At 40.2% G+C, this 17768-nt stretch overlaps 1 protein-coding gene across 1 annotated transcript in view; it reads left to right on the forward strand.

Moving 5' to 3' along the window:
- Nucleotides 1–17768, forward strand: part of DYNC1I1 (dynein cytoplasmic 1 intermediate chain 1) — a 262800-nt gene that overhangs the window by 224411 nt on the left and 20621 nt on the right. Inside the window, exon 13 of the mRNA XM_058525886.1 lies at nt 16536–16676. Coding sequence (XP_058381869.1) covers nt 16536–16676 — 141 coding nt within the window. The remainder of the gene's footprint in view (nt 1–16535; nt 16677–17768) is intronic.

Here is a 17768-nt window from a genome sequence, read left to right on the forward strand (position 1 = left end):
TTTAATGTATATTTAATATGTATTGTTGATTCATTAACACTGAATTCCAGCCAATAGCTCATGCCTGAAGGAAGCTTATCTAACACATATTTTCTCAGTCAGGCACATCACAGCCTTCTTGCGCTTAGGAACACTAGACAGCACTTAAATGCTATGCCTGGGGGGCCATTTTAAACAGTGGAATCATCAACAAAAAACCCCACAAAAATGCAAAAAACATGGCACCAAATAGACCACAAAAAGGATATTTGTTTTTAGTATGAGAGCTGAAACAAGAAGGCAGAGCATCATCTTGTTGGACCTCTGCTGGGAATGTGCGTGTCAGGTGACTCCAATTTTTCTCCCCTCTGCACTTGTCTGTGAATGACTTCAAAACACTGATTTGGGGTTACAAATAAATTTTAGAGAGTAGACGAATGCAAAAATATGGAATCCACGAATAATGAGGATCAACTGTACGTAAAACATTTCAGATAATGGTAAGTGTTAGAAAACAAATGAAGCTGGGTTAGGGGTAGAGAGTGACTGGACATTGGGGAGAGTATTTTAAATGGGTGACTAGGGCAATCCTCTCTAAGGACAGGACACCTGAGTGGACACGTAATGAAAAGGAGTCAGCTCTGTGAAGGTGAGGGGCGGGAGGTGTTGCAGGTTGAGGGAACAAGTGTAAAAGTCTGTGAAGCAGGAGTGAGCTTGACTTGGCTTGTGTGAGGAACCAGGACAAAGGCCTTCATGTTTGCAGCAAAAATAGGATAGTAGGAGATGACGCTGAAAAGGTCATCAGAGGTCAGGGGATGCATGGCCTTGTTGGCTGAAGAAGGAGCTTGGATTATGTTCTAAAGGGAAATGAGAAGCCACCGAGGGTTTTAAAATATATATGAGCTATAGCTTATGACTCTTAAATAATTTTACAGCTCCCTAAAAATTACAAATTAAATTTATCCCCCCAAATACCATTTAAATGAACCACATTAACTTAATGGGACAAGTAAGGTTTCACTGAAACTACAGTGGTGTTCACAGTGTGACTACCAGGCCGACTTCAGTGGTGACCCTGTGCTGGGTGACAACTCCAAGAATAACCCTCACAAATGGGTCATTTCCTATTCATGGTTCCTCATGAGGTGTTTTTTTCCCCTAGTCTGCCATAACTGTAGCAAAAACACTCCTGTAGGCCTGGACTTCAACAGACACAGTTCTAAGGCAGCTGCATCGAGATGATGCTGAGCATGTTTACATAATTTTTTTGACTCTCACCTAAAGGAAAATATAAAAATAATATTTCTCCTAGAGAACTCCTGAAGTCCCCCTCTCCCAAAGAATTAAACCCACAGCCCTCCAGGATTGTTTGAAAAACCTTGCTCAAACAGAGGATTTTTAGGGCAGTGAAACGACATTGTATCTACTACAATGGTGGATTCATGTCATTATACATTTATCCCAACCCATAGAATGGGTCCCAACACCAGGAGTGAACCCTAATGTAAACTATGGACTTGGTGTGATACTGATGATGTGTCAGTGTAGCTTCATCGACTGTAACAGATGTACCACTCTGTGGGAAATGTTGATAAAGGGGGAGGCTGTGCATGTGTGGGGCAGGGAGTATTTGGGAACTCTCCATTCCTTCCATTCAATTCTGCTGTGAACCTAAAACTGCTCTCAAAAATAAAGTTTACCAAAATAAAAAAAATTTTAAAACTACACACAACCTTGCTCTACATGGAAAACTAAACAAAACTTGAGGAATGAAGTCAGAGTATATTTAAATATAACCGCATAAGACAGATTCCAAGGCAGCCCCAGACGGAGGACCTAAAAAAAAAATTCGGAAAACAATGGCTGAGGCCTGGGGAGAAGAGACATCTCTGTGCCAGTGTAGGTGTTGGAGAGGGGATTAAGGAGTTAGTCAGGCCTTGATCGGGATCACAGGGTTGGACAGTTTGCAAGAAGGAGAGAGTAGTACTTTCTCCAAGGGTAGAAAGCAGCACGAACAAAGGCTTGACAGCCAGAAGGGATTGCGTGTGCAGCCGGGATTGTGAATGCAGCCGACTGGCTGGAGCAGAGGGTTTTGATTAGTGGATGAGGGGAAAACACATGTGGAACGCCTGGTCCTGCCATTTCAGCACTGATCTGCCCCAGTGGGATCAGATGGTGGTATTCATAGCCCAGACTGTCTTGTTAGAGCCCTGGCCGTGGGATCTGTGGCGTGGAGGTACTTTCTCAATGTAGCTATGTGTACTGAGCCTGTCACTAGCTCGGCAGGAGGTAAAAATCACTTGACAGTCTCTCCTGGCTCTCACCCATCCAAAGCGTGAGAGAGAGTGGGGGTGTCGGAGTGGGTGGGCACTGGGGAGAGTGAGTCCTTAAGAACTGAAGGAGAGTGAAGGGCATTGAGAGGCTTACCCACAGTCAGGGGGCACCCGTGCCAGGCAGGCAGGCAGGCCCCACAATGGAGTCCCTGTACCTCCCATCTTCCCTGGAGTTAGCCTTTCCCTCTCAAAGCACTTGGTTCACTATGGAAATATCTCTTCTCCCTCTCTCTCTTTCTTGCACACGAGTGCGAGCACACACACACACACACACACACACAATGATTATCAAAAATCACTTTGGAATTTAACCTCTCAGCTAAGGATCTTTCTCCTAAACAAAAAGCTACATTTTACTACAGTTCTATTGGTTCCCTAGTACGTTGCGAATGTAAACTTCTCACCGTATGCAGTACAGTCATTTAAGCCCATTTGACTTCTTAAGGCGAAGGAGATAACATTTTGGATTTCGTTTTTGTTTGTCCTATAAGAGTCTTGAGTTTTGGCCAGAAACCCAGGCCCTGGATGAATGTGCTTTAGACCTCGCTTTTTGTCATGGGGCCAAGTGGACTTGGGAGAGAGGGTGGAGCTGTCTGTTCAGACATGATTTTTAGTTTTGCCCTTTGCCTCTGGAGCCAGGGCCCTGGCCCCCATCCAGCCGCACGAAGAGAAGATTATGGTATTTTCTAGGTAATTTTAAGGAGCACAAACCCAAAGTAAAGTCAGGTGGTTTCAAGTCTGCACTGAATTTTTCATGTTAAGGATTTGTCATGATTTGGGTTTTCAGCAGAGCTGTATTTTAAATGATGAAGGGAGCTGTATTCTTTTGGAGACAGACATGTTTGGGTTGTTTGCTAATGACCTCTGGTTTTGCTTATGGGGAGTTTTGTTAACAAAGGGAAATGTAGCAAAATAAAATACTCTCTTTCTTTAGTACTTTCTTTCTTTCTTCTTCTTCTTCTTTTTTAAACAATGGGAACCCTTGCGATAAACTGTCAAAACCAGGCTATGGATATTGGTTATTGTAGCATCGTTAATACCATGTAAAAATAAATTAGTCACTTTGGCAATAAAATACATTCTTCTGATCTCCTGTCGGTGCTTTTAAACAGAGCCTTCCCCTTGCTGTTTGATAGATCCTATTGTTAAGAGAAGAGAACTGTAGAGATGTATTCAAAAATTCTTTGAAATTTTTCCAATCTCAGGAACCCATTCAGCAGTAATTAGCCTTTAAGGAGGCTGATAAGGAGAGCTCAGCAGGGGCCTGCCTGCTCTTGAGTTTAAAGGTTAACCCCAGCCCCTGGCTGAGAGGGTTCAGCTTCAGGACTTGCTCCATCTGCCTGCTGGCTTTGCCTTTTCCTGCCCTCTCACCCCATCTGCCTGCTGGCTTTGCCTTTTCCTGCCCTCTCACCCCATCCCCCGTCTCACCCTCTATCTTTTCTAAATAAAGAGAAGTCAAGACTGAGCCTGCAGAGGGTGACAAAATTCAACCCAATAAACTCTAATCTCAAGCACGGAAGACTTCTGGCTCAGGGAAAAATAACTGTCTTCAGGCAAGAGTGACTGAACTGAACAGAATTGTAACTTCTGGTTCCAGTTTCGTTGGGTCGCTGGAATGGTTGGACCCTTTGTATTGAGACAGCACTGAATTCCAATAGCTTTCCACTCTCCGTCCTCACTTGCCCCAGTTGTCTCAACAACATTGCAGAACTATAGGTATGATTTAAAGCTAAGTTAAAAATTAAAAAGAGACTCTGCTGTCTCCAGAAAGGGGCATATTTTTATATTCATTACACGGCCCTTTCAGTGGGAGGCACAATAAACACAGGGTAGAGCTGCCATCATTGATGGCAGGAAGGAGAGAAAAAGAGAAGGAGCAGCTCAGAAAGAGCATTCTGTCTTACACTCTTGGGGGCAATTCCATAAATGCAGAATCATAGGGTAAATGTGCCCATGTGGGTGTGCATTAGAGGCCAAGAAAGAAGAGAGACTTCCTTTTCTTTTCATTTGAGAGCTGTATTAGTTTGCTAGGGCCGCCATAACAAAGTACCACAGACTAGGTGGCTTAAACAACAAAAACCTACTTCCTCACCATTCTGGAGGCTAAAAGTCCAAGAACAAGGTATTGTCGGGATTGATTTCTTCTGAGGCCTCCCTCCTTACCTTGCAGATGGCCATCTTTTCTCTGTGTCTTCACATGGTCTTCTCTCTATACATGTCTGTGTCCTAGTCTCCTTTTCTTATAAGGACACCAGTCATATTGGATTAGGGCCCACCCACATGACCTCATTTTAACTTAATTACCTCTTTAAGGACCTTTATCTGCAAATACAGGCACAGTCTGAGGTACTGGGGGTTAGGACTTCAACATATAAATTTTGAGGATGACGCAATTCAGCCCGAAACGAGAGCGCAGGCTATCTCATTATCACAGTTGACCCTTGGTTATGGACAAAAAAAGCTAAGAATAATGAGCTTCCCATGAGGTTCTTTCATACACGCACCCCACTCCTGGTGCCTAAAGAGCTACAATCCCTCCAAGGCTGACACCCAGGGGCAGTGGAACCCTGAGGGGTCCGTGGATGTTGAGGGAAAGTAGCAGGAACAGTTGAAGCAACATGGCTAATGTGAGAAGTGACTTTGTTGATGCTGAATCCAAAGACGTATTTCATCGTTATCACCATGTTCAGAATACATTTACTAACGTGCCGGATGTCTAGTTGCTGGGTGGTGCTGGTTTGGATTCAGGCTTCCTTATAGTCAATGCACCATTCTCCTATTTCCAGGCATCACTTTTCTCCAGACAAATAAACATATAAGAATATTCCATGGAAAAGTATGTTAATCTCTCTCTCTCCTTTCCTCTCTCTCTCTCTCTCTCTCTCTCTCTGTGTGTGTATCTTTTGCTGTCTGTCTCTCTGTCTCTGTCTCTCTCTGTGTCTCTCTCTCACACACACACACACACACACACGAATTGAAATTTATATGTTAAAAAGAATCTCAGGTACATACTGATGTTTTAAGTCCAAGGATAAGTTTTATTTGTTTTTAATGAGATAAAATTCATTAGGCAGTAATTCCCAATACCTTGTTCCTATAGTACTCAGGAAATTCCTAGCTAGGTTTTCTAATGTCCGAGTCACTAGTAGCCTATTTTTTTACTATTGTCTTTCATATCACTTTCCTCTTCAAGAACAGTCCCCTGCTCCTGGTTCCTTGCCCATGGCATGCAAACATGCTGAAATCTTTGCCATGACTGGGCAGCAGCCATGACTTTCATCAGAGATTAGATTTAAGGTAGCAGAGTGAACCAAAGTAGTATGCTTAGAAGAACAACAGATAGTGCAAGGAGGATGCTGAATCAAAAAGCAGAGGTTCAGCCCTGGGGAGACTAAGAAAGAATCACAAGCCCAGAGAATCAGAGGAAAGTTCAAGGCTCTGCTCACAGGTGTCAGGCAGAAATGGGACTGGACGTAGATGCTACCTGCTTCATCATCCACTTTCAGTGCATCTTGTCTGCCTCCTATTTGCCAGGCTTGATGCCAAGTGTTTGAGATATAAATCCACATAAGAAATGGTCCAAAACATGAAAGATGTTACATGGTGAGTGGGTGGTCTTGAGAAAAAAAGAAGGTAGCCCTGGACACAAACACCAGTGACATTAGGATCCTCCGAGAGGTTGGTGGCTCGTGATTGATTGGATGGGTTGGCTTAAAGCATCACAGGCACGTCCTAAAATTTGGATTAGCTTGCCAAACCACTGGAAGAGCCAACATACATCCACACTGACCACTGCCACATTTCCCAACCACTCCTCAACCAACCCTGGTAGTCTTTTGTCATTTGTTTCTCCAAGGCCATCGGTGAACCTCTAACTGCTAAATGCAATAGCTACTTTTTAGTACTCATCTTATATCATGCTGTCTACCACTCAGTCTTGCAGCTCTCTCCAGCTCAGGTTATGTTCTCTTGGTTTGCCTTGGACCTCTCCACTGGTTCTTTCTCCTTTACTCTCTTGGCCCAGTTTTTTTTCATAGGCCTTCATTTTCTCCTTCCACCTCACTCTCTCCTCTCCCTCAGCAACTCTTATGAATGATTCCTTGACATGGACTTCAAGCATCTCTCTTTTTCAATTCCAGATCTACATTTCCACTGCCAGCTTAATCTGAGTGTTGTCTCCAGAGACTCAAATGTACCATGTTTAAAATACAAACCAGATCTTCCTCCCCTGCTCTGCTGCTGCTTCTTACATTTCTACTCGATTAGTGATATCCATCATTCAGTCGCCCACACTAGAAAAGCTGAAAACACTCACGTGAAAATTAGACGTCTTTGAATCTGTTTAGTGCATAGCACAATGCACATTTATCAATACATGTTTAATAAGTTAGTAGCTTATTGCATCAAAAAGTCTTAAGTCTATTCTCAAGACCATTCATAACATGTCCTTCATCCTCCACTTTACCCAAACCAAAATTATTTCCTATTATTCCTGAGGACAAATCCTCAGAGTCCACTGGGCTGTCCCCACTTCTTACCTTTATATCCATCTGGGAATTCCATGCTGATTTACATGGCCAGGTCTTTGCCTGTTTTGCTTTCCCCTCCTTGACTGGCTCCCTTACCATCTATCAAAGTCTGTGTGTCTTTCAAGGCGGGTCCCACACCTGTCCTAGATAATACCTTCCTTGACCACATCAGACCATGGTAACCACCAACACACTGCTGCACCCCCCAATCTCTGAATTCCTCTGGCACCTAACATCTGTACCGCAGAATTTAGCACCTGGCTACATCCTTGTTCTCTTTCTTTGGTATAAACAAGACAGAAGCCAGTCTCTTTTCCAGAGATTCACAGACATGGTAAATTCCTCTTTTAATTTTTCCTGAGAATGTGTCTTTGTGGAGGAACTTAATTCTTCCTCTCTTCAGACGGTGAAATTTATGTACCTCCTTGTGATATGATGTGTTTTCCCATTTGTCTTAGTTATGGGGAAATTTAGAGCTGTTTCAGTACTAGATTGTAATAATCAGCTTATCTTAGGATCCTAGTAGTAACTATCTATTCTACCTGCCTCTGTTGGTGATTATTCTTAATTTTGTAGTATATTTAACTTGTAAGACACCATAAATCCTTTTGGAACAAAATGAGAAAATAGACTCCCAAATAAACAATATTCTTCTCTTATTATTTCATAATTCATTTTCCTACCTGGATTGTGAGTCCTTGAGAACAGAGTCAGATCCTGTATTTCTATTGATTGCCCCAAAGTAGAAAGCATATGGTAGGTCCTTAATAAATCATTATTGATAGATTAATACTTTTGGATATCCTAAGTGAAATAACCCACTCTGTTAAAGTAGGTTAAATTATTTTAAACTGAGATGGAAACATCTCCTAAAAATTACACAATGCTAACAAAGGGCCTTGAGCATATCTATTTCTGTTAGCATTTTGTTAAATGTTTAAAATATCAGAAGAAGAAGTACACAACAAAAATCAAAAATTAAAGTTTTAGCTCTTACAGTATCTAAGCGTAACACTTAACACAGGCAAGAAGATTAACGAAATCAATAGTTTACTGCCAGTAACGCTTACCGGATGACAGAGTGCATTTTTTTCACAACCCCAAAGCCTTGCTGGCTGCCTTTCTGATAAACACGACATTCAGGTGGTGTCTGACTTATTTTTTTCTTCCCTTCTCATTTTCACTCCCCCTTCCCATCCCTTTGTAAAATAAGGTAGCAAACTTATTAAAATTGGCTTTCAATAAAACTACCTGTGTCAGTCATCAAATTCTTTTCTTACTTTCCTTTTTTTGTGGGGAGTGGGGGTTCCTTTTTTAAGCTCACCCAGGGAGAACACTAACTTTGAAAAAAACCACAAGAATGTAATCAAGTCATAGCCAGACTTAGCCTGTATTCATACTTCCTGTTCTCTCACCCCCAACCCAACCCCAAACCCCCCAAACATTTGCCCACCAACACATACCTATAGCTGTCAAATATTTATACAGGCATGTATGAATAATCCATATAAGTACAGACACTTTTGAGACTTAAAATTCACCCAGCTGACTGGGCTTTACCGTTGTGCAAGAAGTAAGGGCTTGGTGAATCCCTTCTTCTGCTCTTTTAACCAGAACGGAAATGTTTGCCTTTTCATTTCAATGATAGGCTACACGAGTTGCCTTCTTCAACCTTCTCCTTCTAAGCAATAATGTTTGAGGAGAGAATGAGAATAACAAATAACAGACACAACTATCTACATAATTATGAGATTCAAAGATACCTCCACCCCCACCTCCTGATCTAACCTGCATTTATGTCTGATGGAAGATAAATTAAAACTCATCTTTATCCCCCAAAGTAGCTGCTTTTTGGACCAAACCAATGGGGATCTATCTTGGCCAGCCTCATGTGACCTCTTAAACTTGCAAATTGTCCAGGGCTCATAATTAATGCTAGGTTATTTTCCAAGGGCCATTTCCAATGTCCTGAATCACCTCCCCTCACATTTAGCTTGTGTTTGCTTTTTGAATAGAATTAATTTCAATTCAGCTTGGGCAAAACAGAGTAAGGTAAGCAAATCTGTTATAAAATAGGAAACATATGAAAGATATTGACCTACAAAAAACTTGCCTTGACCTTTTGAAAATGTGCCCTTCATATATATATATATGAAATCTGGGCATTCATATCTTGAAAAGAAATGAAATTTATCTAAATGTTGTATTTACTAAATGTAGTGAGACCACTAATGTCAGATTAGCTCTGGGAACTGGCAACTGCTTACCTAGCAATTTAGAAATAAGTATGAATCAAGGTGTAATTCATGGATCTAGGTTTATAATTTGATATTTTTAAAATCTTTCTCTAAGAATTATAAATATATGTAAACAGTCATACACTGCATAATGACATTTCAGTCAACAACAAACTGCATAAACAATAGTGGCCCCATAAGATTAGTACCATATAGGCTAGGTGTGTAGTAGGCAATACCATCTAGGTTTGTGTAAGTACATTCTATGATGTTCAAACCACAACAAAATTGTCTAACGACACATTTCTCAGAATGTATCCTGTCGTTAAGTGGTGCATGACTGTATATATATGAGTTTATTTATATTGGTGAGACAGTTTATAAGCCAGAGGCTAGAGTGGAGGTTGACAGTTTAAGGACCAGAGTGGAAGTGTTCTGCCACTCTACCTACCCACTAGTAAGTAAAATGCAGTTGCAGAATTTGACATTAAGTAAATAATAAATAAATAAACAAAACTGCTTGAGCCTGCAAATACCACTCTACTTGCTCATCCTAACTTTTCAAGTCTTCAAGGCATGGATACAACCACACTTCCAGCTGCTTCTAGGTCCAGCCCATTATCATCCCTCTACACCCCCTAATCCTTATTACTAATGTCCACCCCTTCTCTCTAGCCTCCTAATACAGTCTCTAATCAACCTGACCATTATCTGTATAGTGAAGGCTTCTTTCTCTAACTAATATCATGTCAGACATGAAACCACTCAGCCATAGTAGAAATAGAATCAGGGCAGCAGCAACCAAAGAGGGGCTCTTTTGAAGTTGCTTGCCACCTTCTATAGCCAAGTGGTCTTTCAGAGAGAGAGTATCAGTCCAGAGCCAACTCTCATGAGCCACCTTGGCCGACCCTGGTTTGGGCAATACAGAGACCCTCTGTGCCGGCCTCCACTTAAATAAGCCAAAAGGCAGAACAGACCAAGAGAGCCTTAGCAGCTGAGATGAATGCAAATGGCAGTTCAGAAGAGCACCCTTGTTTGCTTAGTGTTTTCACAATGATTCTGGATGGATTTGTGTTACTAAAACACCCGTTTTGAAGAACTTTTAGGTGGAGCTGATATTCATAAAAATCATGCCAGTGCGGGAAATACTCCTTTTATGAATTAGGCAAAGCTAGTAGTTTTTTCCATGGCTTTAAACACTCAAATACTAGTCAAAACCTGTGAATATGTATACATTCTTTTATATGGATAATTATCCTCTTTATTGGTGGCGCCTCCTGGATTAGGAGGATTCTTCCATACAAATAAGCAGTAGAGGAAGGTAGCGCTACAAAGAACACCTTTTATGTGGCTTCAGTACTTATTTAGCAAAACTTCTACATTTATAGAGAAGCAAATGCTAAATTCCTGGATTTCTATGACCTTCTTTCTAGTTATTTTAAATTAACTAATTCAAATTAAAGTCCTTATGTATTTTTGATTAATGCACACAAACAGCAAACAAACCCACTATACATGTTCTGTTAAGAATAGCTCACGCAAGTATTTACGTCTAATTTTGAATTTCCAACCATGATAGAAACAGGTAAAGATATCATTTAGGTATCATGAGTATTGTAATATTAGCCGCAGAAATTAAGATAAATACAATACAGGAGACTTTGTGCTTTAGAAAGATCCCAAAGTAAGTTTCAAATCATGTTTTCCAGTGATAGTACCAAATTCCCAACACCTCTTTTGGGCCAAGAGAGTTGGTTTTTTGGTGTGGTTTTTGAGTTTGGGTTTGTTTGTTTGTTTAAGCCCTTTCTTTTTGTGGTAGAGGCATCCATTTTTGTGTGAGCTTGAAGTTTTGGGGTCCTTTGGTGGTTTTTTAAAAGTGATATTGTGGTCTCACATTTTAATGTTTCCTGGAAGAACTAGCTATTTATTTTAATTACTTCACAGGAACCCACATGACAGTTTTTGAAGGACATTTTCTTATTACTCATTGTTTAGTATTTTGGTCATCATTTTTTTTTCCCAGCAGGATATAGTTTTCAAGATAAGATTCCTTTCGTTTTCCTTTTATTTCAGAATAAAAATATAGAAATTCTGCTATTAGTTGTCTGCCCCCTTCCCCCACCTACCTCCATATGACCCCCCTGCCCTGCTTTCCCTCCACCCAAAAGAAATTTTCATGGTTTTGGTAAACATTTCTACTAAGTCTGCTTTGAAAGCTAATCATTTAGAGGCAAATGCAACCTCAAGAACCACAGTATTTGGAGGTGTTAGGAGGCATTTTAACACAAATCTTCCTATTCACCAACCTTCAAAATTCTAAAGCCTATTGGGATGTCTAGAGGCGCCTGATAAGAGGAAAATAAGTAATATAGAGAAAATAAAACAAATATTATATTCTCTAGATGTGACTTTGGTACATTTCTAACATCAGAAATAGAAACTCATCTCTCATGAAATCATTTTATAGTTAACTGATTGGAAAAATATGCAGCTCTATTCACTGTCAAAAGTATACTTATAAAATCAAAGCTTAAATCTAGGGATCAAGTCTTTATTGTAAAACGTTGATGGATGTTGTAAAGTTTCATTTTTGAACAGAGTTCACTACCTGCCTCTCTTGTATAAATTTAATATTCTTTTTTCTTTCTCCTCTGATCAAATAGGAGATCTATTATTACTTTCATAATTTCAAAATTTTTCACTAAAAACCACCCTGGTACATTTTTATATGTATATTTTGATGAAATACAAAGTAAAAAACGTCACTGTGATATGCCTTCCACAGAACATTAAGAAAGATAGCTTTAAATATAATACTTAGCTTTGAATAACTCTTTGTAAAGAACTTTCACATACTTTATTCCATTCAGCCCTCACCACAGAACAGAGTCATAGAGTCACAAAGCCAATGGGAACCCTTGAGGTCAGTTTCTCCAGCCTTCTATCTTCAGATGAAAAATCCATGATCCAAGGATGCTAAGTTAGATTTCCCAGGGTCTGTAGTTTGTCTACTTTTTCCTATTGCCTTTTGTGCTCCATGTTCCTTGTGTTTTCCCCAACTTTCAGATAATATAATTTTAGTTCCTTACCTGAAGTTGTATAGACATTCAGTGAACTGGAACCCAGATCTTTGCCTTCTAGTGTCATTTTATTCTACTCTCTAATGCATGGCCTGCTGTTAATCTCAGCTGGCTAAAGGGCCATTCCCATCCTATTTTCTAGTTTCCAGGAGGAAAAGATTTCTGTTAGTGTCACAAGGTGCTCAAGATGCCTGGAATTGTATGGGTAACATCTTCAGGATTATTATTAACTGCTTCAGGAAATAAAATAAACATTCTGACTGTGATTTTTTTTAACTCTTTCTACAAGTTGCACAATGTGTGCTTAGTAAATATTGGTTCAGTTGAAAGTGACAGCAAAAAGGAGAGAGAACAGATCTATTGTTTTTTCTATGAAGGTTGAAAAACCGTTGCTGTGTTTTATAGAGGACTCCATGGTTCCAGCAAATAGAGGATCAAAATAGAGGATCAAACCAGAGAATCAAATCCAACTCCACCACTTACAACCTTCGTGGCCTTGGGAAAGTTACTAATTTTCCTGAACTGTAATTTTGTGTTCTATAAATACCGTCTCCCTCACAGAGATTTTATGTAGATTAAATTCAACAATGTGTGTATAGAGTCAGGTACACAGCAAACACCCAACAATTTACCCTTCCCTGCCCTTCATGGCTGTGTGGGAGGTGACTGGTAGCCTGCTTCTCCTCTCTGTTTGAGAGTCAGGGCATTAAAATCGGGCTGCTCTGTGTCTGGATATTCTAGCATTTTTGGCAAAGCCCTGGAAACTTGTCTGAAACACAGGGTGTCGTGGCTTTATTCCATTGGCATGTGTCACACATGCAGCAGGTTGCGTAACGATGCAGTTTTCCTTTCTTTTTTCTTGAACGGTTCGCTGATGGTAAACATGGCATTAGAAAAGGAAACACACAGGTGAGGGGGGTTTTGTCTAGTGAAATTTGATTGTTTTGAAAAACGCTGTGTACAGTAACATGCTGTGGAATGATATTTAGTTTACTAAATGGCCTTCAGTATTTTGCAGAGTAAATATTTAAAATCATCAAGCTTCTGTAACTTTAATACGTACAAATGATATTACAGGATCCTCCTCAAAAATCATTGGTCAATTTTCCCCCACACTCTCCACCTTTGCAAAAGTTGTAGTATTCTGAAATCAATGATAATGCAATAGCAAGTTATAAAACTTTGTGGATCCAAATATTTATGTTTCAAAATTCAAAAACAGAATCTTTAGGCCCTGATGCTTTTGATATATTTTATGAAAATATTACTATTTCATGATATATGTGTTTACTATAAAATGTTTTATATTAAGCATTTGAGACAATTTTTAATGAGATTTTCAGATTACCCTTTGTGTCTCAAATAAAATAGAATGAAAAATTCCTTTATCGAAAAAAGTACAATTAATATTCAAAGTAGCACTGCTTATTATTGTAAGAGTGTCATTAGCCTATGCCTATAGCATATGCTGTGCTCAACTTGGGAGCTAGTGGTTCAGACATGTCAGTCCCCTTGCTACCCTGATAATGGGTTCAGTCCTGACCAAGACTTTCCCAACCTATGAATTTATCAAGGTTAAAACAAAGCCTTTGAGGGCCGGCCCCGTGGCTTGATGGTGAAGTGCACGCGCTCCGCTGCTGGCGGCCCGGGTTCGGATCCCGGGCGCGCACCGACGCACCACTTCTCCGGCCATGCTGAGGCCACGTCCCACATACAGCAACTGGAGGGATATGCAGCTATGACATACAACTATCTACTGGAGCTTTGGGGGAAAAGTAAATAAAATAAAATTATTAAAAAAAAAAAAAGCCTTTGAAAATATAAGCCCTTCTCCCTTCCCTCAAACATGCACATGCTGTAACCTAGAATCACTTGCACAGTGAATTTTATAATGGCAAGTTCTGTCTTGGAGGTCGGGGGTGATAAGGAAGTTGAAGAAAACCTAGAGAATAATAGCATTTCAATACAATATTATCAAACATGAGAAAATTGGGTTTTGTTGACACAAACAATAGCAGTTATTTCCAGATGTTTAAAAGGTGAAGTCTCCAGGATATACTACACTTTTGAGTAGGTTTCTCAGAGAAGCAGCTACTAAATGAAAAGAAGAAAGAAACAACACTAGAGATTAACAGGATAATTTATTGAGAGAACTGATGTATCAACTAATATCAGCTCCTTAGAAAATGACTGTTTAAATCTGGATGATCTTCTAATTGATCAAAGCAGGGAATGTAGATGTGTTGGGTGTTTATTGTGTGTCTGTATATGTACATGTATATCTAGACCTCTATATACTCAGTTTTACTATCAGCTGGGTTGTTGAGGGAAGATACTAAGAATCGCCTTTTTTAAGCATGTGTCTTTTTCACCCTTTGACTTTAAGAAAAATGTGTTAGTTATGTTCTTTAACAAAGCTAGATATTAAATCAAGAATTTGTGGCGGGAATAATCTTCTACTAAGAATCAGAATTTAAAATTCACCAGTGGTCAGTAAAGGACCAGCTACTCCACGCTGCCTTATTTTTAATATCAATAAGGAAAAAGTGATAGAATCATGCTACTTTAAGGTGTCATTGGATATTCAGATTTTCTGGAGAAGGTAGTTTGAATTCCAAAGAGTGAGAGGAAGAAAGAAGCTACATAATAACAAATAGGCAAATAATTTTAGCTCCAAATCACACTGCAAACATGGTATATAATAAGCATCTTGACATAAAAGAGTTATAGAGTATTAAAATATAAAACTATAAGGCTAATGGCCATTTAATTCTTTTTGAGATCTGAATGCCATACATTCTTTTTCAAATTACTCCCCCATTAGATACTTTTTGAATTAAAAATAAGACACATCTCACACACACACTACCTACCCCCACACACACAATGGCCCATCTAAAATCTGTGTTGCTTTAATAGTATTGCAGTTGTGTTTACTTCTGAGCAAGGCCAGAGCATTATAATTCATGGAAAGAGAAATCACTTATAGTTACTACCTTAGCAAATTTTTTCATCAGGTTTAGGTTTTCGTCCTCTCACTGATTTTTCTCACTTTGGTTTCAGCACATGCATTTTTTTGCCTTGGACTTTCACTAATAGTACACTTTGGGAGTCTGCTCTAATGTTGGGAGCTGATTGCCTCCAGATACATTCTTTGAACAGTCTATGCAGAAAGGATTTGATTGTTCATATTGTATGTTATCTTTTTTTGATCTTATTACTCTGGCCTGTACAGGCATTTAGTCAAACCCATGAAGAGTACAGACAGCTGACTGGATGAAGAAGACATTGGGAGAAAAAACTCCCATTGTTTAGATTTCTGTCAGAGGATATAAGAATACTTAATTTCTTTTATCTCTAGGGCTTTCATTATCATTTAAATTTCATTTTACATTAATTGATCAGGGATTAGTAAAGCCATTATGCAGAAATTAGAATAAGACAAGCCAGATGGAATGAATAATTCATGAAGTCCAATTACATTTTATTTCTGGTGTACTTTCAAACTTGCCTTTGACTTCTTGCTATTTTGATGTGACAATGTTCACTGGAAATCAAGAGTGCCATTTTAATTTATTGTATCCTTCCAGAGTGGAAGAATTTGTATGCAGTGGGGATGTGCTAATGCATTTCCCCCAAAAACACCAATTTCAGGGCTCTTGGAAATACTTGGATCTAGTAGATGTGGTTCATCTTCTCTGAAGGTTCAGGGGCAGTACATTGAGCCACACCAGTCCACCTGACTTGAGTGAACTGATCCTAGGTAGAGAAACTAGGGTCTTAAAACCGCGAGATTTTTCACCTCCCAGAAAAGCTACAAATTCCTTTAAAATATGTGTCCCCATTCCCCACGGCAAAGGAACCATTCAAGTTTAAATTTGACCTAGAGTTGGACTGTAAGCAGAGTTGCAGCTACAGACAAAGACCACGAGGTGGCAGGCGTTGTCTTCAATGCAAAGGGTTTGAGGCCGCCGAGGCCGCCGGGGCTTCCAGAGCATCCCCGCGGGTCTGATCCCGGCAGACAGACCACGACTGGGTTGGGGCACCGAGCGACTCGCAAAGCGTAGCCCGGCGAGCATTCCGAGCTAATGGGTAGTCCCGTCCACCTGTCTGGAATGTCTCGTACCACCGTGTCTAAAACCGCCTCCCCCCGCCGGTCCCAGCCCCCAGCCTCTTAAGAGCCCCTCCTCCCCCCGTATTTATTTATGCCACTGGACAGTTCTAGTAACATTAAAGCTGCGGTTCACCTTCTCGAGGACTTTCATCTCGGGAAGTTTTATGACACTTTGTGAATGTGCAAAGTTTTTAATTAGGCTCGCTAGACAGCCCGAGGCAGCAGCAGCGCCACAAAGTCTTCACCGTCTCTCTGCTTTACAGCACAACAAGCCGCTCTACTCCTTTGAAGACAATGCAGACTATGTGTACGATGTCATGTGGTCCCCTGTGCATCCCGCGCTCTTTGCCTGCGTGGACGGGATGGGGCGCTTGGACCTCTGGAACCTCAACAATGACACCGAGGTGAGCGTCGGCGCAGGCGCCCGGGCCGGGACGGCGGGGAGGGGGGCGCAGTCGGCCTCTCTCCGTCTCCCTCTCTCCAAAATGGCCTTTTTTGGACAGACCCTCCAATTGCAGCTGGGCTGCCGACCCCCTATTCTTGACGGCTCTGAGGGGAATTGGCAGATGCATTGGCCAAAAATCATTTAATCTCACTTTATCCCTAAACTGTGGCAGATCCTGGACAATTGACGACCCTCCTTTGCAAAAAGCAAAACGATACGTGTTCACGCCTTTTCCTACGGGAAAGGACACAGGCATATTTCAGAGCGGTGTTGAAATAACTCTATTGGGAAACACTTGGAAAAGTAAGCTTTTATGCACGCGGACTTGAGATTGGGCTTTTAAAAAGGGCTATTTGTCAGTGTTTGCTATTTGTACGATTTCTATTTTAAATCCATAAAAGATGATTCTTTTGACTGTTTATGTTAAGATCTAGCTAGCCTCCATTTGATTTTTATGAGGTAAATAATCCTTGTCTAAGATGATGAACTCACAGGCAGACTTTTGCAACAATTTCTAACTCTGAATATGTATGTTAAATTCAGTATTAAAAAAAACAATGAGATTTTAACTGTCACATTTAGAGTACTTCACAAGTGAAAAAGTCAATTTTTTTTAAAAAAGCAATTGACAATAAGGAAATATTCTTTTTTAAAAATCATGCTATATATATTTATGTTTTAAAAAATATGCCATGTGCATATTTCCTTTTTTCTACTCTCAAAATCATTGAGGTGCTAATTCAGCCACTCAGGTTTTTTGTTGTTGTTTTTTTTTTAACAAGAATATTAAGTGTCCTTCAAGTTAATAAAATAAAATGGTCTCTTCATCATTTCCTGGTTTCTGATTCAGGACAGCTCTTCATAAATAAGAATGGACAGGTAAGAGGAGCAAGTGCTACAAACTGTATGTCAAAGGAGAGCACGAGAAAGGTCTTTTGAAGTGTTTTGAGCAGGAAACAGCTCAGCCTTTTTAATTAGAAAGCCTACAGCTGGAGGATATGAGGAGGCACAGACTCCTCTAGTATTTTCTGTGGGAGGGGGCAGGGAAATA

Source organism: Diceros bicornis, chromosome 3 (assembly GCF_020826845.1).
Source record: "Diceros bicornis minor isolate mBicDic1 chromosome 3, mDicBic1.mat.cur, whole genome shotgun sequence".
Taxonomy (NCBI): domain Eukaryota; kingdom Metazoa; phylum Chordata; class Mammalia; order Perissodactyla; family Rhinocerotidae; genus Diceros; species Diceros bicornis.